Source organism: Trichosurus vulpecula, chromosome 3 (assembly GCF_011100635.1).
Source record: "Trichosurus vulpecula isolate mTriVul1 chromosome 3, mTriVul1.pri, whole genome shotgun sequence".
In the NCBI taxonomy this organism is placed as follows: domain Eukaryota; kingdom Metazoa; phylum Chordata; class Mammalia; order Diprotodontia; family Phalangeridae; genus Trichosurus; species Trichosurus vulpecula.
Genome location: NC_050575.1, coordinates 393050611 through 393076873, shown reverse-complemented (window position 1 = coordinate 393076873; position 26263 = coordinate 393050611). Strand labels below are relative to the sequence as shown.

Genomic DNA, 26263 nt, shown 5'->3' with positions numbered 1-26263 from the left:
CCACCCTCTCCTTTTCCCTCTCTCTATCCCCTTCCCCTTCCTCTCCCGTCTTCCCCCAACCCTCTCCTTTTCCCTCTCTGTACCCCCCACCCCCACCCCTTCCTCTCCACCCCTCGGTCCGCCGATAACCCCGCCCACTTAAACCCTCGGGAATTCTCTCTGCCCGCTGCCCGCCGCTCCCCGTTGACTTCCTACCCTAAGTGGGCTGGCCATGACCACAGAACTATAAAGGGCCTGGCTCCAACGCCCACCTTGAACTGCGTAGCGTAGACGCTGCTCGCTGCCGGGGTCGGGATCCTTGGCCGCTGCTCCTCTGACCAGTTCGATTCCCTCTGCCGGACCGATGGCCGGTGAGTGCCTCCCCTCCAGTCCCCTCCCTTGCCCTCCTGCCCGGGGCAGCAGCTCCTCCCTTCGCAGAGACCTTACCAAGTTCCCAAGGATGTGGCTTTCTGCTGGGCTCTGAGGATGGCTGCCTTTCTAGGTCTGGAGCCAACATTCATTCCTCTCAGTTTGTCTCTGCAAACCTTTAAGGTATATTAATATATCTGTATGTATATGTATACATATATATCTTGAAAGTGTGTGTATATGTATTTGCGTACCTATGTGTGTGTACATACACACACGCACACACACACACACACAGTTTAGTGGTTTTTCAGTTGTGTCCAGCTCTTCATGACCCCATGACCTGGAAAGTCAATTATCCCATGAAGTGGCATGCCCAGGAGAAATGTACCCTCCCTCCTTTACCTTGGGCTAAACTGGCATCATTGAAGTCCCTCACACCCTCCTCTCTAATTCCAGCCCAACCTTTCAAAATAAAGGATTAAAGGAATGGGCCACCAGAAGTATTTAGTCACTCCTGACTGAAGGAAACCTTGAAAACTCCCTTCTGTGTTTCTTCTCATAAAACCTCAAGAATTTTAGAATTGGAGAGACCTTAGCAATCCTGGAGTTCCACCCCCTCAGTGTTTTTTTTTTTTAATTTGGAGCAATTAAAGATAAGATTATTGATATCTTGCATTTCTTCTTTTGAAAACTGTCTCCTTTTCCCACTTATGTACTGGAGACTAGCTCTTTACCCAAAATATTTTCATTAGTTCCCTATGTTTCTTGGATATCAGACTTTTGTCTGAAGTGTTTGATGGAAAAATTCCCCCCACTTCCCACCCACTGGACAGTTTTTTATTCCACTTATATTTATTTTGTTTGTGTAAAAGCTTCAAAATTTTATATAGTTGAAAGACCTGGGTTCAGATTCTGCTTTTAACCTACCGTGTGACCCTGGACCCCTGGATCCTTGTAACAAAGAAAAATTATCAAAGAAAAACTGTTTAAGCAGTTAGGAATGCACGAGACATTCTACCTCCAAGTCTACTGCCCACAGGAGGTAGTGACACCCTGTCCCCTGTCTTGTTGGAACAAGATTGGCTATTGCAGTTTTTCAGAGTTTGGCTTCCTTAGTATCATTTATTAATCACCTTCATAGTAATCATCATTCTTCTGGTCCTGCTTAGCTCATATCTAACTTCCCATGTTTCTTCACTTTCCTCACATTTGTCATTTTCTGCACAATTTTACATGACATTCAGATATCACTATTTGTTCAACCGTTTACTAGTTGTTTCAGATATTGGTCTTTTCTTTACCAATACCAAATGTTTTTCATGGTTATTACTTTGCTAATTTTATTTTAATTGCCTCTTCCTCTGCTTCCTCCTGCAGCTGCTCTGGGTTTGGGACAATTTCCTGGTTTGGGCATCCTGCAGACTCAACAGGTCCAAAACAGAATTCATTATCTTCCTGTCTCCCTGCACCCCGACCTTCCCTTCTCTCTAACTTCGCTCTTACTGTCTAAGGCACCACTATCCTCCCACTCACCCAGTCTTGAAACCTAGGTGCCATCCTCAACTCCTCACACTCTCGCCCACTTGTTTTATCCAATCTGTTGCCAAGTACGGTCGATTTTACTTTGTAACATCTCTGCGGAACTATTGCAGTAATCTGCCTGTTCGTCTCCTTGCCTCATGTCTCTCCCTACTCCAGTCCATCAACTCAGCTTTCAAATTAACCTTCACAAAGCACAAATCTGACCACGTCACCCATCCACGTCACCCACCATTCCCATTTAGTAAGCTCCAGTGACTCTCTATCTCCTCCTAATCAAATACAAAATTATATTTTTTATTCAAAGTCCTTTATGACCTGGCCCGCCCTAACTGCTTGTTTTCTTACACCTTGTGTGGGTCAGAGACCACTACTCACATTAAAAATAGAGAGCATTCTTGAGAAAAGGCAAAAAGGAATTTATTAATTTTTCATGAGAAAGGACACACCTCAGCATGGCCCAGGATGATGTCAGCACGTGTGTGTGTGTGTGTGTGTGTGTGTGTGTGTGTGTGTGTGTGTGTCATACAGCTCAAAGCAAGTTATATAGACCCTAATGCAGAGTTCCCCCAAACCTCCCCCACCAAGTTCCTCTTTCCATTAACTGGGTTTGGAGCTCACATTCTAAACGTGGAATTTTCTCCCCAGTAACAAAGAAAAAGAACAAAAAGGCAGGGACTGTATATTTAGCAAAAAGGGAGTAAAAGCTGGATAAACAAGACCTTGCAGGTTTCTGTCTCCTGTTGTAATTTCTTATCTCTGCTTTCTCAGCAGAGCAGTTTCTAAAAATATAGAAGGGGTGTGGGGCTTCACTATTTCAGTGGTCCATTCAGTACCATACTGAGGGGGTTCACTATTTCGGTATTCCACTCAACCTTATTCCTGGATATCTGTTATCTGTGATACAGGGATACTGACCTCCTTGCTGTTCCTCAAAGGAGACCCTCAATTTCCCCACTCTGGTCATTTTCACCAGCTGTCTCCCATGCATGAATTGCTGTCCCTCCTCATCTCTGTTTTCTGGCTTCCTTCGAGTCCCAGCTAAAATCTTTCCCTATCCATTTAATAATTAATATCTTGCTTCTGTTGCCTTACCCTGTATGTATCTTGTTTGTCCATAGCTGTTCACGTATTTCTCCCACTAGACTGTGAGGTTCTTACGAGCAGGGACTGTCTTTTGTGTTTCTTTGTATCTCTAGTGCTTACCATATGATAGGAATTTAATAAATGCTTATTGGCCGACTGACTGACTGACTGGGTGGGTGCCCTCAGATACAGGTGGTTCTGCAATTCTTGAATGTCTTCCTTCCTCACCTGCCTTAGAATCCTCAGCTTCCTTCAGAGGACAAATCGAGTACTTCTCCTGTAAGAAGCCTTTCCTCATTCCCCCAGCCATTAATGCTCACTCCTTTTGAATCTTATTTTACATTAAGAGAGACAGAGACAGAGAGACAGAGGAGCAGAGAAATAGATAGAGAGAAAAACAATGAGATTTAAGTGCAAATGAAATGATTAAATAATTTAAACAGTGACTTGTCTCTTCTTTTTCCTTCTGGCCAATAATAGGTCTGTCTCTAATCTAATTTAGTCAATGATCAGGGAAATCCAATTTTATTTGCTTTATGCAATGTAGAATATATTTTGGAATGTTTATTATTATTAAAGAATTATTATATATAATATATAATATAATATATGTAATAATTATTATTAAAGAATAAAAACCAGCCAATGGGATAAAAAACAATTGTTCATGCCTTCACAAATTAAACTGTATAGGCAACTCTAAACATGACTAATGTGAAAATAAATGACAGAGTAAATAGCTATTAGGCATAACGTGCCTACATTTCCTCTAATGTCGAAATCCATAATTGCATGAACAAAGAAGCCAGCGGGGCTGGAGAGGGAGCTGCAGATCCTTTTGGTAGTCAAAAGCATTTTCCCTTTCCTAGGTTCTACGTTTACCCCTTTTGTCCTCCTGTTTTTTAAAAAAGGAATTTAAAAATACACTGTACTTAAGCGCTTTTCAAATTCAGCAGAGGGAGTGTTAGACTTGGAGCTGAGAAGACCTGGGTTCAAATCCTGCCTCTGTGGCTCATTAGTTGTGTGACCTGGGGCATATCACTTCACCTGTGTGGGCCTCAGTTTCCTCATTTGTAAAATAAGAGCTAGACTCTGGCTTCTAAAGTTTCCTTCCAGCTCTAAATCTATGACCCTGTAACCTAGACAGAATCTGGAGTTCCTCAGTATTTAGCATACTGTGTTGCTGTCATCGTTCAGTCATGCCCAACTCTTTGTGACTCCATGGAACATAACACACCAGGTTCATCACTGTTTCCCTAGCTACAAAAGTGTGTGTGTGTGTGTATACATGCACATATAGATAGCTATCTATAAACATACACATATATACACATGCACACTTACACGCATATATTTAAGACTATATGATGCTTATTTCCTCCTATCATCTGTTTCTCTGGAGGTGAATAGCATCTTCCTTCACAGGTCCAAATCTTTCCATCTTATTTTAAACCAACCAGCTCACCATTTCTTACACCACAGCAGTATTCCAACCCAGTCACCTCCAATCTGAGAGATTGCCTATGAAAGTTTTCCCCCAATTTTCTGCGTTCCTTCTATTCCTGTCTGTATGGGTTTTATTTATACAAGAAAATTTAAATTTAAAATAATCGAAATGATCCATTTTATACTTCGACAATGTCCTCACCTTAAAATATAGTTTAAGTGGGGCAGCTAGGTGGCGCAGTGAGTAGAGCACCAGCCCTGGAGTCAGGAGGACCTGAGTTCAAATGTGGCCTCAGACACTTGACACATGTACTAGCTGTGTGACCTTGGGCAAGTCACTTAACTCCAATCGCCCTGCCAAAAAAAACCCAAAAATAAAATATAGTGTAAGGTCTAATACTGCTGAATTTGCTTCCTTTACATCACTTTTCCCTGGTTTCTTTGAAGCTCTTGACCTTTTGTTCTTCCGTATGAACTTTGTTATTATTTTTTCTAACTCAGAAAGATAATTTTTTTAAGTAAGTTAATTGGGATGGCATTGAATAAATAAATTAGTTAGGTAAAATTGTCATTTTTTTACTATATTAGCTTTACCTACCCATGAACAATAAATATTACTTCAATTATTTAAATCCGACTTTATTCATATAAGTGTTTTATGTTTATGTTCATATAGTTCCTGTGTCTATTTTGGCAGGTATACTCTCAAGAATTTCATACTGTCTAGTTATTTTAAGTGGTCTAAAACAATTTTAAATAATATTGCTGACACAGTGCAGTTTCTCTGTTTTTCTCTTTTGATTAAATCTATTTTAGCTTTAGCTTTGTCTGAGATCATGATTACTGCCCCTGCTCTTTTTACATAATAAATTCTACTCCTGACCTTTATTTTATCTTTGTGTGTAGCTCTCATTTTTATAGCATTTCCTGAAAGCAACATACTGTTGAATTCAAATTTTTGATCCTCTATCAGTTTTCATTTTGTGGGTAAATTCATCCCATTCACATTTTAAACTATAATTACTTGTATATTTTCCTCCTTTCTATTTTTCCCCACTATTCTTCTCCCCCTATTCCTCTGCTTTACTTCTATCCACTGCCTTGATTTTCTATTCCTTAACCTTCCTCTCCAAGTCTCTCCCTTATCCTCTCCCCCACCCCACTCTTGACCTCTTATTTCTTTCTATGTTCAAAAGATTTTTTTACCTATACATATATATATATATATATATATGTTGTTCCCTCTTTAACCCATTCCCAGTGAGAGTAAGGTTCTATCACTATCCGCCCTTTCCCCACTAGCTCCTTCTGTATCAATTTTTCCTTTTATGCCTCATTTGTATGCAATAATTACTCTTTTTTATCTCTCCCTACCCAGTTTTATTTTTTTATAATCACCTCATCATATTTAATTATTGATTCTTACGGTACAATAGTATTCCATTACATTTAGATGCCATAGCTTGTTCAGTCATTTTCCTTTAGTTGGGCACCTACATTGGTTTGTTTCCCAATGTTGTGATCTGACTAAGGTATCTGTGAACTACTCTAGGTCAAGGGAATAATTCACCCTGGTTTTGACAATTGAAGCAAAGGATCTGAAAAATATATATGTATTGACTAATATGGAAATGTTTTACATGACTGCACATGTATATAAGCTATATTAAATTGCTTGCCTTCTCAAGGAGGGGAAAGGGGAGGGAGAAAGGGAGAGAATATGGAACTCAAAATTTAAAACAAAGAGCTTACATTCTGTGAGGGCACATATGACATCTTGATTAATTCTGTGATCTCTATGGCTCTGCTGACCAGCTCACACCAGTGGAAGCACCGCCGGTTAGTCATTCATTACTTCTGTGTTTCCTGTGATGTGTTTTACAGCCAAGAAAGCACTGATAGTTCTGGCTCACTCAGAAAAGACATCCTTCAACTATGCCTTGAAAGCAGCTGCCCAGGAGGCTTTAAAGAAGAAGGGCTGGGAGGTCACAGTGTCAGACCTGTATGCCCTGAATTTTAATCCACTGATCTCTAGAAAGGACATCACAGGTACCTGATCTACTTACTACTCTCTTTGAGCTGAGCCCTCTAGACCTAATGCTGACTCCCATGGGCACCAGCCTCTGATCCCCCTCCTCCTTGTTTCTTCAGGTGGCCTAAAGGACCCTGACAACTTTAAGTATCCAGTTGAATCTGTTCAGGCTTACAAGGAGGGGCGGCTGAGCTCGGACATTGTCGCCGAACAGAAGAAGGTAGCAGATGCGGATCTCGTGATATTTCAGGTATTGGGCTGGGGGAGAGAGAACAGTATGGGAAAACGGGGCTTCTTCCATCAGCGCTAAGCTTGTGTGATCTTAAGCAAGGCCCATTGCATCTTGCTTCAGGTTCCTCTGCCCCGCCTACCTCAAAGGACCTTCATGAGGACAGGATGAGATTGTAGATAGAAAAGTGCTTTCAGGTTGAAAGCGATCATGTAATCATTACTTCTGATATTTGTATAATCCTTTCAAGTTTTCAAAGTCATTTAACATGCCCTGTGTCATTGGAGGTTCACAAAAACCCTGGGAAGCAGGTAGTACATGTATTACTGTCCCTGTTTTATAGATGAGATAGTATGCGTTTTGTTGTTCAGTCATTTCAGGTGTGTCTGAGTCTTTGTGATCCCATTTGGGATTTTCTTGGCAAAGATACCAAAGTAGTTTGCCATTGCCTTTTCCAGTTCATTTTACAGGTGAGGAAAGTGAGGCAAATAGGAGTAAGTGACTTGGCCAGGGTCACACAGCTAGTACGTATCTGAGGCTGGATTTGAACTCAGGTCTTCCTAACTCTAGACCTGGTGGCACTCAATCTCTCACGCCACCTAGCTGCCCTAAGATCTTGTAGTTTAGTGGACAAAGAGCTGGCCTCAAACCCAGGAGGACCCGAGTTTGAGTCCATCCTCTATTTTTTTTATTTGCATGAACAGTACAGGGAACTTAACAGCATGAAAAGTCCATTCACTGAAGCAGATTAACAACCTGCTGGCAACTTAGCTTTTAAATTAAATTTTATTTTATTTTCAAAGATGTGCCTTCACTCCTTCCCCATCCCCCCCACATTAAGAAAGCAAGAAAAACAAAACCCTTGTTACAAACATGTACATTCAAGCAAAACAGATTCCCACAGTGACCATGTCCAAAAAGCCCCACACATATAATATATACATATCTGTGTATGCCTACACATACATACATACACATGTGTATGTATGTATACATGCATGTATATGTATGTATATGTGTATGTTCTCTCTCTCACCTCTTTACCATGTGGTGGGCAGTACGTTTCATCACGAGTCCTTCAGAATTGTGGCTGGTTGTTGTGGCAGCCTATTTTCTGAAAGAACTACCTAAGGCACTGAAAGCTCAATGATTTCTCATAATGACTGTATGACCCTGAGCAAGTCACTCAACTTCCCTGGGACCTAGGCAACTGACAAAATAAGATGCCACGGTGACCAACCCTGCTTCTTTGGAGAGTTTTGCTTCTCTTTAAGACAGTAAGCTGCAGAGAAGGCATTGACCTTCATTGGAAGAGGGAATTTCCTCTGGTAGTAACTCTGTCCCTTTTTATTTGCACATGAGGAAACAGGCTCAGACAGCTTCGTTGACTTGCCTGTGGTCACCCAGATAGTTAGAGGCAGGATTTAAACCCAGGTCTTCCTTGCACCAAATCCAATATTTTATCCATGACACAGTGCACCCTTTTAATATGGTGTAAAGTGTATGTGCATCGTCGACCTGAAAGTTTGGTTAAAGGAGGCAAACAGGCTAGGTGATATATAAATTCATATAGTTTATTCTCTTAAAGCTAGCAGATACATGATCATGGAATCAGAAGCAAACTTCCAATTGACTAACAGAAGAATGACAAAGTTTAGATTCTTTTTTTTTTTTGCAGGGGGGAAGGCAGGGCAGTTGGGTAAGTGACTTGCCCAAGGTCACACAGGTAGTAAGTGTGTCAAGTGTCTGAGGCTGGATTTGAACTCAGGTCCTCCTGACTCCAGGGTCGGTGCTCTACTCACTGCAACACCTAGCTGCCCCAGAATGACAAGGTTTAAATACACTTTAGAACAATCCCAACTCCAATTTATGGTCCCCATATCATAAGAAAGGAAGTTTCCTAGTTGAATGAGTCGTAAATATAGTAAGACAAGACAATTGACAAGGCAGTGTCACTTAGGGACTACGATCCCAAGATGTTTGTACCTCTCCTGTATATGCCCCTGGAATATCAAGATAAGAGAAATCCCACTGTTCTGGTTGCAGACATCCTGTCACCAAAAAATACTCCTTGTTAGCCTTATCTGGTCTTTGAAGTTGCTGACACAGCAAAGGGCATCTTTAGAGTAAAGCAAAGCATTTTGGACAGTGTCAGGCTTTGGGTCTTATTGGGGTTCAAATAATCTGAAAGGATTGTCAGCGTATTTAAAGATGACAGCTGAGTGCCCTGCTCTCCATGTGTGTGGATGGGATTAACTGAAGTTTCATAAGGGACAACTCATTTTCCCTATGGTAGTTCGTGGGTGTAATGGCCATTGGTTTCCCATTCATAGTGGGGTCTGATGATGCGCGCAGGTTTCCCTGTCTCTGCATCCTGGGATATTTATGGCCTACCCATAACAAATTACTTCATCTCTGTTTCATAATCCATTGACACAGAGGGTAAAGTGTTGGATTTGCAGTTTAAAAAGAACGGGGTTCTTTGTACATTTACTACCTGTGTGATCTTAGACAAGTCAGTTAACCCCTGTCTGCTTTGGTTTCCTCATCTGTAAGTTGGGAAGAATCATAATACCCATCTCACTTAACTCACAGGGTTGTTGTAAGGATCACATGAAATAATGTACACAAAGAGCTTTGCAAACCTTAAATGACTATATACTATATACGTGTCAATTACTGTAATTACATCTTAATAGAAAGGCCTTTGGGGGGGCATTTCCCTTAGTCCTTGAAGAGGTAGGTACATCTAGTAATGCCAGTCTGGGTCTTTTGCTGTGAGATAACTGTAGGGAGCCAATAACCCTCCTCTATCTCTCTCCTTTCTTAACCACAGCTCAATCTTACTTTCTCTCTCTCTTTTCAGTGGTTACCTCTGGCCTGCTGAATCTTTACATCTCATTTCCTGTTGTCCCCACTTTTTCCTCTCTGTTGTCAGACATTTGAGATCCCTCTCTGTTCTGAAACTGGGCTGATATTTTATAAAGGACCTAAGAGGTGTGATCAGGTTTCTTCAGTCAGGTGTGAACACTCTGACCTGTCACTCAAGTCACTCAAACACTCTGAACTGTCACTCAAATCCATCAAAGGACTTTTCACACATAATATAAAGCCTATGATCAGTTGATTGAGACTTGGCATTTTATCCTTTCCTTAGATGGGGGTATGTGTGACCTGATTGGTTTTCTCCATCAACACTCCCCCTGACCCTTCCATTAGCTACGGCTATTGCTTCCCAGTTAAAGCTGTGGTCATTGAGGTTCTCCTTCAATTTGTTGTCGTTCAGTTGTTTCTCTGTCGTGGTTGGACTCTTTGTGACCCCATTTGGGGTTTTCTTGGCAGAGATACTGGAGTGTTTTGCCATTTCCTTCTCCAGCTTGTTTGACAGATGAGAAAACTGAAGCAAACAGGATTAAGTGACTTGCCCAGGGTCACACAGCTGGGAAGTGTCTGAGGCCAGATTTGAACTTGGGGAGAGGAGTCCTCCTGACTCCTAGCCCCATGCTGCATGCACTATGGCACCACCTGATTGTCCTCTCATTCAATAAGTCTTCATAACACTTTTCCCTGAAGTTTTCCTTCCTGTGGTAGCCTACTGTGCTAGAATGGTGAGAACATCTTCATTATAACCCATTCAGTAAATCTGTCATTTGTGCTAACAAGACTACCTTCAATGACTCCATGTTACTGATCCAGTCTTGCCTTTTGAGATTGAGAATAGGACCTAGATGACACCTGCAGAACTTCTTAGGAAAGGGGAAGGGAGTAAGCATTTATTAAGTGCCTATTGTGTGTTAGGCACTTTTACAAATACATTATTTGACCTTTTCTGGAAGATTGGGGTTCTCTGAGGTATTCCTAACTCTTTTAATCATACAGTAGACTGCAGATGACCACTGCCTTCTTGTTCTTTACCTTGCTTTGAAGCCTGCTACCATATATCCATGCCACATGGTCAGTTTCCGCAGATTCACAGAATGTCAGAGCTGGAACGGATCTCAGTGGTGGAGGCCATTCAGCCTAACTCAGACCTGAGCAAGAATCCACTCCATATCACACCCGACAAATGGGCCTCCTGACTGAAGACTTCCATTGAAGGAGCCTCTGCTACCCTTTTCACAGCCTGTTTGACTTGGAGTGGGTTGGGAGTTTTTCCTGATCTCAATCCTCAATTTATTTCTTCAGAGGTTCCACTTATTCATGGTTCTGCCCTCTGGGGGCTAAATTATTGTTGTTTGTCCTTTGTTTTTGAAGAGTTCCAGTGGCTTCACAGGCGATGTTTTGATTTGCACATGAATTGCACAAAGTCATCAGCCTCACTCTGTTTTCCAGAGTCATGGAAGTCCAGTGACAAGACAAAAGTTAGGATGACTGGCAATGGCTTGGGATGCAGTGGATGACCTGGGCGTCTTTGATGTCTGACCACGCTCTAAGCTGCCTTTGTGGCCATTGAAACAGATTGCTCTCATTCACCCTTTCTGCCAGGGGAAGTCTTCACATGCTTGGCGTAGACACTGCCCAACCTCACCGATGAATTTGAGGCCTCTGGGGCTAAAATAGAACAAGGTTAAATGACCCTTCCATGTGATAGCCTCTTGATCACTCAAAGACAGCTAACATGTGCACCCTAAGCCTTTCCTTCTTCAGGTTAACTATTCCAGGTTCCTTCAGACTGTCCTTATATATATATGGATTTAATGCCCATCACCATCTTGGTTATTCTGCTCCAACAACTTTCCGTCTTATCGATGTCCCTTCTAAACTGTGGTGATCATAATTGAACATAGAATTCCAGATTGGCTCTGATCAAATCAGAGTATTTATTAAGTGCCTACTGTGTGCTTGATACTGTGCTTGACTCTGGGGATACAAGTACAAAGAATTAAATAATCCCTACTCACAATGTGCTTATATTCCAATGAGAGAAACATCAAATACATATAACATATTCAGAATAAACATAAAATTAAAAAATACATATGTAGACAAAATAGATACAATTTAGTTTGGGAGGGAGGGCACTAGCAAGGAAAGGCTTTATGCAGAAGATGGTGCCTGAGCTGCATCTTAAGGAAGAGACAGATGCTATAAGGATCTCCTTATTCCAGGAGCCCAACATTTTCCTGGCTTTTCTGGCTGCCATATCACATCGCTGGCTAATGCTGAACTTGTAGTCCGTGCTTCTTAATTTGGTTCTTCTAAGTCTTTAATTCGCTCTCATTGATCAGGGTCATCAAGGTCACCATCATAGCTTTTAGGCCAATATCTCCAATGAGACATTTTTGGCTGCATGGAAGGCTTTCCCTACTCATTTGTTCTGTCATTGTTTTTTGGTTTTGTTTTTTCTTTTTTGAAAAAGAGAGCGCAACTCCAATGGGCTGGCCCCATTGTTCAAGTGCCAAATGTACGCTTGCCAAAAAGACTATTTTATGGAGAACTCACACAGGACAAGCACTCAGATGGTGGTCAGAAGAAGTGATACAAGGACACTCTCAAGGTCGCTCTTAAGAACTTTGGAATTGATTGTATGACACGGGAGACACTGGCACAGTACTGCCTGGCATGGTGTGACCTCATCAGAGAAGTTGCTATGCTCTGTAAGCAAAGCAGAATTGAAACAGCTCAAAAGAAACGTGAGATGTGCAAATTTAGAGAATTCACCCCAAATATTCATGGACTATTTGTGCCTGACCTGCGGTGGCTCATATTGGTCTGATCAGCCACAGCCAGACACACTGTAACTTCATTCTAGCATAGTGATGTCATTTTGGTCTTCTTTGAGAATGAAGGACAGCAACCACCACTATTCTATCATTTTTTTTTTTCTGAAAAACTGGTACAGTGAACTCTCTTGTCTCATGTAATTTTCATTAATGATTTCTTGAAATAGAGCTCCAGAAAAGCAGGCTTTGATAAAGCCCATTGGGATTCAAATGGAGCTACTTGCCTATGCCTTTAAACCCAAAATCTCTCTGGCTCTCGCTGATTGGCCAATAACACATCCCAGACCAAGCTTCTCTTGGTCACTCTTTGGGTCTTGATGGCTCAGAGTTAGTGTAAATGGCAGCTGTTTCTGCTCTGGCCAGAAACCCTGAGGATCTTTTTCTCCCAGTTAGATTTTTTTGTTTTTTAGTAGACAAACTAGGCCATCTTTTGCCTCATTTCTTATCTACCCTTAAATCACTGAATGGACATTGCCCCAGACAAACAAAAGGGAAAGACCTTAGTTTAAAAAGGCCAAGGTCACCCACTGTATCGGGGCTATTTCTAGCCATCCTGGCCTGGAGTCCTAACTGGATTCTGATGACTCTGGAAAAGAGTGAGGCTGATGACTTTGCCCAGTTCTGTCTCACTTAAATCCAACTCACTTGCAAGCCAAGACATCCCCCTCCTGATGTCATCGGTCCTCTTCCAGAATGAAGCACAAGCAACAGCTACAGTATGATTTCACCTTCCAGATTTTCCATCGGTTCCTAATGTTGTGACGATGCTGTCTAACAGTTAGCTAGCTATCCTCGTTCTCCTATTTATGTCTAGGTTTTGGTTATCCTGTTCAGTTATCATGTTCCTGGGCAACTACTTAAAAAACTTTCCCAGAGAAACAAAAGTTTAGTCTAAACGTGGATTGCCAAGTTTGGAGTTGCATCTGCAAGTCTGAATACATTAAGTAAAATAAAGTAACCGTCAGTTCACTCGTCAGAGAGCTGGGAAGGCATCAGGCTTATAGGAGACCTCTCTTTCTAAGAAAAACTTGTTGTGTCTTGTGTTTTTTCCCCCCTAGTTTGGCATGTATTGGTTGCCCCTTAAGGGCAAGAACATGATGTTAAGCGCTCTCGGGGTACAGAAGAGGTGAAAGATTTTGAAGATTGATGCAATGGATAAAACCTAGATCTAGAGTCAGAGAAACCTGAGTTCATTTACTTATTAACTGTGTGACCATGAACAAGGCTGCCTCAGTTTCCTCATCTGTAAAATGAGACACAATAGCACCTACCTTTCAGAGTTGTTGTGAGGATAAGATGAGACAATATTTGTAAAGTACCTTGCAAACCTTAAGGCACTATGTAAATGCTAGAAACTACCTATTTTAAGAAAAATGTTTCATGTTTCATTTAATCTGAGGCACACTGCCAAAGACGGATTGTTCTTTAGATATGTTACTAATAATATTCACAGCACAAGTAACTGAATTCAGTGAAAAGACAAATGACATCTACAGATTGTGAATTTCTGGCATCAGGCCTCCCACTCTAGTAAGGGCCATTAATGGCTGCAAGCTGCCTTTGGTGGGCACACACTATTCATTCAAGTCCAAAATTGAGCCGAGAGACATTTCCCACAGCTCAAGTACTTGTCCCCATCAGATTCTATAATTGGGTACCAAAAGAGGAGAATTAAAGTAAGCAAACTGGAGCTGAAAACATAGAAACCAGCCAGGCTGAAGATCCCTGCTATCGCTGCTGAGAGCGCAGACATGGGTGTCACTGAAGTCCTAATGAACCATGTGCCATGTCGTTTAGACACCCTTGCAATGAACATTGCTCTCCTTCAGGCTTATTTTTTTTTCTGCCCTGGTCTGAACTGTGTTGAGTGCATGACGGGCACAGAAGATGAGGCAGAGGAGACAGAGCATGCCATTTTAGACCTAAAGCAACTGAGAGATGAGACCCAAGTCATTATATTTTAAAACTAAAATGAGAGGGAGAGAGGGACAGGGTCAGGGACTTCCACCTTTCAATAGAGTAGGGGTGCTTATTTTAATAACTGCATTTCAATATCATTGACTTCTTTTTTAATCTCGTGCATTTTATTTTATGCATAGAAATATTATTCTGGGAAGGGGTCCATAGGTTTCATCAGATTGCTAGAGGAGTCCATCACACACACACACACACACACAGCACGTGAGAGCATAGGATCAGAGTTGTAAGAGCCTAAAAACATCTATTTTTAAAAAATAAATTTTTATTGCTATATTTTGTTTTTACATCACCTAAATTTCTCCCTACAGCCTATTCCCTTTCCTTCCCAGAGAACCATCCCTTATTAAAAAAAAAAAGAGAGAGAGAAAAGAAAAAGAAATAAGTAGGGGAAAAAAGCAACAAAACAGATGAATACATCAAAAAAAATCTGACAATATACGCAGTACTCCAAGCTTGTGTACCTCCATCTCTGCAAAGGAGTGAGGAAGGATGTCTTTATATGCATCTTCTTTTGGCCCAAATGTTCTTTATAATTTCACAACATTAATTTTGGGTGGTTTTGTGTTGGTTGTTCCTTCCGTTTACACTATTGTACTGTTCTCTTGGCCCTGCTCATTTCATTCTTCATTAGTTCATCCTAAATCTTCCTGCTTCTCTATATTCATCATATTCGTTGTAATATTCTATTCCTACATTTGTATACTGCAATTGAGAACATCTGTTCTTTACTCCAGGATACCTAGGTGGTGCAGTGGTTAGAATACTGGGCCTGGAGTCAGGAAGATCTGAATTCAAATGTGGCCTCAGATGCTTACTATCTGTGTGACCCTGGGCAAGTCACTTAACCCTGTTTGCCTCGGTTTCCTCATCAGCAAAATGAGCTGGAGAAGGAAATGGCAAACCACTCCAGTATCTTTGACGAGAAAACCCCAAATGGGGTCACAAAGAGTCAGACACAACTGAAATGAATAAACAGTGAAATTCTTTGTTCCTATTATGTCATCGTTTAGCAAGGACTAGAAACTAAACAGCATGCTACAAAGATTTTCCTTCATGAAGGAATCCCTCAGTCAGGCCCAAGCCAGTTGAGTGGCTCATTGTGAGCATTTCTGTTTGTGGGAGTCAGTGAGAGCCTGTGCTTTATAAAGAGGAGGTGCCTATGTAACATTTGCCAACCACCATCTTTATTCCAGTAGCTTTAACCAGGCTACTGGAAAAATATGGATCGGGGCATAATATAATATATGATAGTAAATTCTACCTCAACCATTTCTACCTCAACTTCTCAGTCAAAGGTGATTCTTTATCAGACCTTGGGCATAATCACACCCACCCACTTGTATCCCTGAACAATCCTGGGAATGATAATGTGACCTACGATTTTCTTTTTTCTTAATGCTAGTTAAATGATGGACTTTTCAGGTTAAAAGGAAAGGATGCTAGGAGGCAGCAGAAGTCTAACTACTCTGAGGAGTTGGGAAGTCCCCTGCTCCCTCCCCTCCAGCATCTTTTTTTTTAAATTTATTTTTGTTAGGGGGGAAGGCAAGGCAATTGGGGTTAAGTGACTTGCCCAAGGTCACACAGCTATTAAGTATCAAGTGTCTGAGGTCAGATTTGAACTCAGGTCCTCCTGACTCCAGGGCTGGAGCTCTATTCACTGCACCACCTAGCTGCCCCTCTAGCATCTTTAAAGCAGCATGATGTAGAAAGGGGGTGGGTCAAACTCAAATAGAAATCAATCCCTGCGGGCATCAAATTAATTTTAAAAAACACAAATTAACATTGTCTATGTTACACTCAATTTTTATTTATTTTGTTAAACATTTCCCAACTACATTTTAATCGGGCCCTGGGGAGTGTTATAGGCCACATGTTTGACCCTTCTGGTAAAGGGGCTAGAATGCCAGGCTTGGAGTCATGGGTTTATAGTTCTATAGATGGAAGGAATCTCAGAGAACATCTAGTCTATCTATTCATTTTACAGATATGGAAACTTAATATCTGCATTTCAATATCATTGGCTTCCTTTTTAATCCCGTGTGTTTTACTTTATGCGTAAAAATATTATTCTGGGATTTGCCTGAGGTCACACTGATCAGAGATGGGATTTGAACTGAGGCCCTGGAATTCCACAGTCAATGCCCCTTCCAATATACCGAGCCACCTCCCGGAATAAAAAACACCTAGGTTCAAATCCTGCCTCTGATGCTTACAGGCAAGTTAATTCACTTCTGAGTCCCAGTTTCCCCATCTCTAAAATGAGACATTTGGAGTAGATGGTCTTTAAGGCATCTTCCAGCTCTGTCTATGAAAAAGGGATTCTGAACCTTATCTACTCTGCCAAAAAAACAAGCCAGAACAAACAAAACAAAACAACACCCCCACCCCCACCCCAAACCTCCTAACCCATTTGTTCTTCCATTTTGTTTTTCAGTTTCCAATGCAGTGGTTTGGATTGCCTGCTATCCTGAAGGGTTGGTTCGATAGAGTTTTCATTGGAGAATTTGCCTATTCATACGCCACCATGTATGATAAAGGGCCCTTTAAGGTAGGTGGCTGACTGGGGCTGGCTTTCCTTGTAGTAGTTTGGCTTTCAGCTATATGCTGGCTCCAGTCGTCCTTATGACTATCTGGTCACTGCACCCAGATGGCTCTGCAGGAGAAAGCGAGGCTGTTGACCTTGCACTGCTCCCCTCCACTCAAATCAAACTCAACTGCAAGTCATATCATCATTTCCCTGATGCCATGGCCCTCTTCAAAAACAAAGGACAAATACAACCTGTGAGTAGATGGAGCTGCCTGAATGGGGACCCAGCTAGTTGGGTAACTCAGCTCATCCTCTCCCTCTCCTTCTCTTCTCCAAAGGAAGGTAAATTTCAATGGCCTGAAGCTGCCCACTTAAATTGGGGTTTGCTGGCTGGATTTCTTTCTTTCTGTCTTTCTCTCTCTTTTCTCTCTCTCTCTCTCTCTCTCTCTCTCTCTCTCTCTCTCTCTCTCTCTCTCTCTCTCTCTCGCTTTCTTTCTTTTTTTCTCCCACAAAACCTTAAACCTAGTTCACTCTGAAGCTCATAGATTAGACCACAATAGGTCCCTGCCCAAGCTCCACTTAATGGCTGTACTCTGGGCATTCCTGACTTAAATGTCAATGGTAACTGTTTCTCTTTGGAACAGCAACCCTGAGGGTCTTCCCCTCCTAGCTTGACTTTTTTTTCTTTTTTTTTCTAATTAAAGGGGTCATCCCTTGACTTCCTAAAGAAGCCTATTCACTGATTGGGCATTGTCTCACTCTGAGTAAATGAAAAGGCCTTAGCCTAAAAGAGCCAGGGTCTCCCATTGCATCCTGGGTCATCTCCAGTCTTCCTGATGAATATCTGGTCACTGGTTCCAGATGGCTCTGGAGGAGGAAGTGAGGCTGGTGACCTTGCACAGCCTTCCCCTACTCAAATCAAAGTCAACTGCAAGTCATGTCATCATTTCCTTAATGCCATGGTCCTCTTCAAAAATGAAAGACAAACACAGCAACAACATTATTCTGGCTCAGAACAGAGCTCTAAAGATGATCAGGGATCAGAAACAACCTCCATATATTTGGCGGGATATTTAGAAAGTGTTATAAGCTAAGTAGGAGAAAACAGTAGGTGAGGGGAACAGATATTTCTGTATGTGTAGCAGCTTTCAGGTAATGTGATATTTATTCTTTGGGCCTAAAACAATGTAACAGAAGAAAAGCAATGTTCTCCTTTGTCTGGGTCCAAGATTCACATTAGATAAGTGGTTTGCTGGGGACTGGTCAAAGGCCATTACAAAATAATGGAGGTAGCCTCTTTTCATCAAAGGCCAAGATGAGTCACCAAGACCAGGTTCCAGAGTCTGAGTCATTTAATTGAGACAACCCTTTATCCTGATCAGCAACATGGTGCCCACTGAGCATGTATATTCAATTCAATCCAATAAGCAATTGTTAGTTAAGCACTTACTCTGTACCTGGGCTATAGTAGGTCTACAGGTGGGCATGGAGCATGGGCTAGCCACGTGCTCAGGCTGTGGTTCACTTGGTTCACACCTTGTGCTCATGGATGGCCAGTCTCGGGGGCTATGCAGGCAAACCAGAGAAAGCTCCTCTCCTCAAGGGGGCACTTACCAAATTAAACTTGTAAATACTTGGCTACTGTAGCCTCAGACCATTACCAGCTCCTTGTTTGCCCTTGCCCTACATATTCAATGTGCTGCTAAATCTGACTGTTTCTACCTCCACAGCAACATCTTTGGCTTCCGAGTTCTTCTCTCTAGTCACATAGTCACCATCTTGCTTCACGGCCTTATCTCCCCTAGCGTGAGCTCTTAAATGAGTCTCCTGATTGTTCTCCCTGTCTCAACTCCCGTATGGTGAATTTGTATTTATCCTATATTTTCTTTTTTTGTTTGTTTTTTTGGCAGGGCAAGTGGAGTTAAGTGACTTGCCCAAGGTCACACAGCTGTTAAACGTGTCAAGTGTCTGAGGCCAGATTTGAACTCAGGTCCTCATGACTCCAGGGCCCGTGCTCTACTCACTGTGCCACCTAGCTGCCCCAATCCTATATTTTCTTATACATGCCTACGTTGCTTCCCTCAGCAAAACAGAAGCTCTGTGAGAGCAGGGACTGTTTAATTTTTGTCTTTCCCTCCCCAGTTCTTAGCATAGTGCCTGGTACACAGGGCTTAATAAATGCTTTTATTGGTTGACTCATTTATGCACTCGAACCCACATTTATTAAGTGAATAAATACATCCGTCCAACATTTATTAAGTGTAGGCCTTACTAAATGTTTGTTGAATGTATGGATAATGTTGGCCACTCACTAGAAGAGATACAGAGTTTAGATAAGACATAGCCCCTGACCTCATGAGTCTTCTAGTGTAGTAGACCTTATCTCAAATGCCTTTGTCCCCAGATTCCTTTTTACCCCTTGGTATCTTGGAGAAGCATAAATTCATAAAAGCACAATTGCCTTGCTACTTTGGAAATTTTTTTATAAAGCACCCCATCATTAAAATTTAGCAGTGTATGCCCCTAATACGTATACACTTATATCATATTTTATATATATCTCATTATTTATGTGTGTTACTATACTCATAATTATTATACTCACGTTATGCCTTGTGTATTAATTTACATTATTAAATGTGTGTATTACCATACTAAAATGATGTATCTTATAAAATTTATACATAGACATAGAAATTTTTAAAGGACAAAATAAAGGTGAAATATTATTTGTTTCTAGAGTCTATCAGGAGGCTTTGTTGATTGAGTAGGAAAGTGACTTAGACCTTTGGGAATATTAATTAGAGAGGGGAAACCAATGAGGAAGTCCCCCACAGTCCACCCCTTTGGAGACCACTGCTTTAGATCACATTCATTTTATAGTATCATCATTGGAGACCACAGCCGCCGTTAATTTAAACTAGGCTCCCTTAAACACGGGCTCCCTTCTCCTGCATCACTCACTCACTCACAAAATACGACATTCTTGACCTCAATTGCCACCTTCCCACAAGTGGAATCTTCCCCTCCCTGTCCATATCCCACCTGTTCTCCATTTCCTTTGTCACTGTTTCTGCAGAGTCATACTCAGTAGGGTGGAGGGGGAGGTGCCACAGTGTTAAGCTGTATAGGGCAGGTTGATACACTCATTTCCCTGGAGCTACCTCATTAATCCCCTGTCACCACCAGCATCGCCTCTTCAGTCTGGAGAATAATGAAGTTTTTCTTCCACAGAACAAGAAGGCTGTGCTCTCCATCACCACTGGAGGGGCTGGCTCCATGTATTCACTGTTGGGTGTCCACGGGGACATGAATGTCCTTCTCTGGCCAATCCAGGTACCACATTTTCATTGCATTTTGGGTCATTAAATGAACCTTCTCAGGAATCTCTGTTCTGTAGTGGGTAGAGTGATGTGTGGCAGGGCTACATCATGGAGAAACTCCCTGTGTGGTGCATACTAACGCATCACTAGCTCCTTTCTTCACCAAAAGCCCCCTTAATTCCAGCTTCTGCCCCCTCCCTGTGTATGTCATACATACACCCCATTTTCTCTGCATGGCCCTCCAGTGTATCTGACCGTGTATCCTCCTGATGGGAAGCAGGATGGCATAGAATCAGGGCTGACCTTGGAGAGTTTACAAACTAGGGTTCAAATGCCACCTCCGACACAAGACAGTGATAGCAATGATAGCTACCCTTTTATATAGCATTTTAAGGTTTGCAAGGTACTTTGCATAGATCATCTCACCTGTTCTTCACAATTATCACCCCCAGATTACAGGTGAAGAAACAGATGCTGAGGGACGTTAAGCCACGTGCCCACCTTGTAGGTGTCTGAGGCAGGATTTGAACTCAGTTTTTTCAGATTCCTGATCCAGTGCTCACACTAGCTATGTGGCCATGTCCAAGGCACTTTTCTTGTCAGTGCTTCAGGCCACTCTAAGTTATAGATGAGTCGATGGCATTTCCATCCTAGAAGGTCCCTCTGAAGATGAAGCTGCCCCCAAACAAAAAGTCAAAAATATGGCAGTTCTCATTCCCAGAAGCTCTTTCTGCTAGTGGAAATCCTTCTTGCTCATTCCTTCCAACACCACTCTTCAGCCTTCTCAAGAGATTCTACTATCTGTGCCAAAGTCACTGCCTCTTTGAATGCCTACTACAGAAAGGAGGTGCCATCTTTCATAAAGAGGGTGGGGTTTAGAGAAGTGTAAACCTTGTGGCTCCCTGAGAACATGGGTGGTAGTTATTTATACCGAGTGACGTGAAATGGCCCTTGGGGTGGCAGCTTGGGGGCCTAGCTTCCTAAGGAGCCAAAGAAGTCACCCTCTTGTCATAGAACATGTAGCTTCTTGGATTATTTAGCTAGTAGAGTGACCATAGGGGAATCCCTCAGAGAAAAGAACAGCTGGCCTAGACTCTCAGAACAGCTGCTATTACTGTTATTGCACAGAGAAGACCTTTTCCTATTTTTTTGATCCTTTTTTGGTATAGGCCTAGGCCAAGTCATTTAACCCTTCACTGACCCAAGTGTGAACAAAGCAGCTGTTACTTTGTTGGAGGGCGTTTTCTCACTAGTAATTTCCTAGACCAAGAAAATCTCAAGTTCAGTTCTTTCTCTCTGACCCTGTCTCTCTCTCTGTTTCTTCCTCTTCCTCTCTCCCCCTCCTTCTTTTCTTCCTTCCAATCTCTCTTACTCCCTCCCTCCCTCCCTCTTTTTCTCCCTTTCCCCTTCTCTCTCTTCCCCCTCTCCCCGCTCCATTTTCTCTCTCTCTCTTTCCCTTCATATATCTGTCTCCCTCTCTTTCTCCCTTCCTCCACCCCCTTCCCTCCCTCCCTCCCTCTTTCTCTCTCTTTCTGTCTCTGTCTGTCTCTCTGCCTCTATGTCTCTGTTTGTCTCTCTATCTTTGTCTCTGTCTGTCTGTGTCTCTCCTCTATCTGTGTCTTTAGAATCCAATATCCTGGACTGAACCTGTCATTTCACTGTAAGTAAGGAAATTCCCTCCCAGTGAAACTTGGCATCTGCTTTGCTACTTATCAGTTAGAGAGTTGTGTCTGGGGCACTGAGTTGTCAGGGTCAGTTAGTCAGTATCTGCCAGTAGAAGCCAGGATGTCACTAGCCATATTTCCTAAGTTATTTTGCAGAGCAGCTTAGTTATAAACATTCTGGTAACTTAGGTACTTCCTCATGCATTCTCTCACTCATCCCTGTGTCTTTTGTATTCCTAGAGCGGCATTCTGTACTTCTGTGGTTTTCAAGTCTTGGAACCTCAGCTTACCTACGGTATTGGGCACACACCAGCAGAGGAACGGCTTCAGATTCTGGAAAGATGGAAAAAACGCCTGGAAAACATCTGGGAAGAGAAGCCGCTGTCCTTTGCTCCAAGCAGCTACTTTGATTTGAAGTCAGGGTTCTTGTTGAAAAAAGAAGTTCAGGAAGAACAAAAAGACAAGAAAGTTGGGCTTTCTGTTGGTCACCACTTAGGCAAAAGCATCCCAACTGACAACCAGATCAAAGCCAAGAAATAGGACACCACAAAACTCATTCTCTTCTAAGAATTTATCGAATCATCTGATTTCATTTTTAACGTCTTCTTGCCCTGACCCTTTAGGACTCTCTCCAAATCTATTTTGAGGGACTGAGTGAGGATGACAGTTCAATGGCACTCAAAAGCTTCTAGATATTTTTTGTAATTGAGTTCTTAACTTTAGCAGGTTCTAAGGCTTGTTCCATGGGCTGGCTAAACCTGATGTAGTCCCCAGTTCTTTTGGTTACTTGGATTTTACGAATACAGTATGTCCAACACTGGAGATTAAATAGAATTGTTCTTGTTGCAGAACAAGAGTTGGAATTTATGCAGAGCAGGACATCATGTATGTATTTTAAAATTTAAAAAAAGTTTATTCACGTGAGTGTTTTCTTAATTTGAAAAGGAGCTAGCCTACAATAAATGAATGGTACCAAGAAAAAGCAAAACTAGGTAAACCTTTCTTTGCCATGGATATTTGTGTCTGAAATCCTATCCTCAACCCATTTATGTTTCAAAGCCTCCAAGGTATTTAATTGATTTATAGTCACTTGATGGTAGGTTCTAACCTTCTGTATAACAGGGGATATGATTTTTAAGTTTCACTGTATTTGTAATTCAGGGGTGTCAGGCTCCCTCCCTCACCTTTCAAATTCAGTTTTTTTTAATTGGACCTCCATCTTTTTTTCATTGATGATTAGGTTCAGGTTTGCAGAATGTCATCTTGGTTTGTATCTTTAGCTCCTTTGCTTTTGCTAATATATATTCCATTCCCTTCTGTGGTTTTTAGTTGGTGCAGAATTGTCTTGTAGTATTTGAATTTCATTTTCTTTAGGCTTGAAGGTCTTTCTTTTGGTTGTTTGCAGGATTTGTTGCTCGCCATCAGAAGTGAACTGCTCAATTTAACCACCATGTGCCTTGGAGCAGGATAGGTTTGTTTGTTTATTTGTTTTCCTGGAGGTGATTCTGTGGATTCTTTTATTGGTGCTTTGTTTTCTATGGTGAGAAGTTCTGGGTAGATTTCTTGTATTATTTCTTGCATTATGGTATTCAGATTTTTGACTTGTCATTTTCTTTTCAGAGATTTATGATTCCTTAGTTCTTTTTACATATGCTATATTCAAAGTCAATATATTTAGCTTGTATGGCGATCATGTATTCTTTTAATGTTATCTTTTTTCTTAAATTACTTTTTCTAGATTTTTTTTTGCTTAAATATATTTTTATTCCTAATCAGTTCCTCTCTTTTTTGCTTCTTTGGAGAGACTTGACATCATGGATTCAGGTTTTTCTACTTTCCTAATTATTTTGGCCGTGCAAGCCATAAATGCTTCCATTTGTTCCCTTTTAATTTTGTCTTTCCAGATTCTTACTTCCTTCTTAAACCATGTGGGACCATTCTGGTGCAGTTCCATGCTTGTATAGGAACTCACAGGGTCCTCTGTCTCGTCTGGTGTTGGGCCAATTTCCTTTGTCTCCCAATACTTATTTAGGGATCTTTGTAGTTACTTAGATGTCTTTGTGGCTGTTATTCCTTCTATTTTAATATGTTCCCCATAGTTTTATCTTTTGTACTCTAGATTTTAAACTGAGGTTTCTTGTTATGAAGATCATTTTATTTTTATGTTTTGGTCTTTTCCCCCTCATATTTCCCCTTTGCTCACATTCTCTCTCCTTCCCCTTTAATGGAAGGTACCTGAAGGCTGGACCTCAAGGTTGTCTCAGTTTCCTCTCATAGTTGGGAAATTCATTTTTTACCTCTCATTCTCATGGGTGGACAAAACTAGATGGTGGACAAAAGGAAGATGCCAGCTCCCTTTCCTTTAGGCCAGGTGTGGCAGCCCTTCACACACACTAACACTCTGACCCAGTTTTTTCTCATTTCATTTTCTGGCTGAGTGCTGCTGCCCAAGACAGAGTGTGCTCCCACCTTTCTATACTTCCTCCTCCTCTGCAAGTGGGGAGTTAGAGTTTAGGTCTGCTGTTTGTTGCTGCAGAATGGTGGGGTCAAGGGAGGGGCAGGGTGTCCTGATAAAGATGACAAAATCAGCAAGGCCATTTCTGAGTGAATTCCAGTGCATAAATAGATGGGTCCAGTTGTGAAACCTGTCAGAGCATGGGGGCTGGTGGGAAATAGGGTGCTGAGTGAGCATGTTAGGAATTAATTTTCTTTGCTATTAATTCATAAGGCTGTTAATGTTGTGCAGAGTTCTTAGCCCCTTGGCTTGCAGAGAGAGCTGCAATTGTTTTGCTTCTTGATCATAACTCTTAGTTTGGGAAAATTTTAAGAGGGAAGACTGAAGAAAATGTCTAGTTCATTTGGTTGGTCATATGATAAAGACATCCAAATCTCAGCATTAGGAAGGCCCTTAGTGATTGATTATCTAGGCTAGAAATGTTTTTGAATTAAATTTTTTTTAATCCACAAAAATCCGCCTTCTCTCTCTACCACTCTTCCAATTGAGGAAAAAACAAACCAAAATACCTGTTACAAACATGTATAGTTAATCAAAACAAATTCCCACTTTGCCTATATAAAAAAATGTTAATCTGTACTCTGAATCTCTCTGAGGCAGATAGTACATTTCATCAGTAGTCCTCTGGAATCGTGATTGCTCATTGAACTGATAAAGAGTTCCTAAGTCTTTCAAAGTTGTTTAACTTTACAATATTGTTGTTATTGAATTTTAAATATATCTATATATATCTATATATCTATATCTATATCTATATCTATATCTATCGTTCTCTTAGCTCTACTTACTTCACTCTGTATCAGTTCATGTAAATCTTCCCAGGTTTCTCTGAAACTATCCCCATCATTTCTTATAGCATAATACCATTTCATCACACTCATATATTCATTTAGCCATTCCCTAATTGGTGGGCACCCCTTCAGCTTCCCATTCTCTGCCACCACAAAAAAGAGCTGCTGTGTTTCTTCTCAAACAGATTAGATCAGTTTTCCTTAAACATACATTCTTTTTCCTGGACCTTTCAGAGATCAAAATGTTCACATGCAAAAATAGCAGTACTTTATGTGGTATGCATGTTGGCTCACCCAGTAGAACATGAAGACCTTGAGGTCAGAGGCTCCCTTTTCTTTGAACTTCCAGTGCCTGGCATGTAGTAAGAGCTTCTAAATGTTTGATGATTGATTGGTTATTTAGGTGAGTCATATAATTATTAGCTGCTCTTCTTTTGAAGTAAATAAAGTAAATGCGCTTTCTCTATGCTCAGAGGGAATGTCTTCTATGGGGAAGCCCAAGGAGAGAAAGGAGTTATAGGATGATGTCACTGGGGATCTGTAGTCCAGAGGATGGAGCTTCATGAAATCAGCATCAGTCTCAACACCGCTCTATCAAACCCAACACACTTAATGAAATATCTTTTGATTCTTTAAATCTTAAAAAGTGAAATATCTTGTTGATACTTTTTTTTTCTGTTATGGTCATTCCCCAATGAATATCTCAACCCTAGACCTACCCCAAAAAAACTCTTCCCTTCTCATCTTCCCTGCCCCAAATCATCCATTATAACAGAAGCATCAGCAGTAGGAAGCAGAGGACCAGCGTTGGAATTTTGATTATACTAATATACTTATTATACTAATACTAGTATACTAATTAGTATATACTAATATACTTATTATATTAATACTAGTATACTAATATACTTATTATAACACTGGACTTAGGCAGTGACCTTGCCCAAGTCCCCTAACTTCTCTTAGCCTCACCTTCCTCACCTGTAAAATGAAAGGGTTGGGCTCTCAAGTTCCTTATAATTCTAAATCTATAATCCTAAATTAAGGAAAGCAGGTT

General features: G+C 41.3%; 1 protein-coding gene across 1 annotated transcript; it reads left to right on the top strand.

Moving 5' to 3' along the window:
• The first annotated feature begins 154 nt into the window (after positions 1 to 154).
• Positions 155 to 24896, top strand: NQO1 (NAD(P)H quinone dehydrogenase 1). The gene is made up of 6 exons (XM_036750475.1): positions 155 to 350; positions 6307 to 6471; positions 6574 to 6704; positions 16821 to 16934; positions 20148 to 20249; positions 22141 to 24896. Exons 1-6 carry the CDS (start codon positions 344 to 346, stop codon positions 22438 to 22440), a joined length of 819 nt encoding a protein of 272 aa, XP_036606370.1. The 5' UTR covers positions 155 to 343; the 3' UTR covers positions 22441 to 24896.
• The last annotated feature ends 1367 nt before the right edge of the window (positions 24897 to 26263 follow it).

Bases quoted from the DNA above. Each gene is read 5' to 3' on its own strand.
- NQO1 (XM_036750475.1), top strand. The intron at 6,472-6,573 runs GTACCTGATCTA...TTGTTTCTTCAG, and splicing joins CTCTAGAAAGGACATCACAG to GTGGCCTAAAGGACCCTGAC. The intron at 6,705-16,820 runs GTATTGGGCTGG...TTTGTTTTTCAG, and splicing joins CGGATCTCGTGATATTTCAG to TTTCCAATGCAGTGGTTTGG.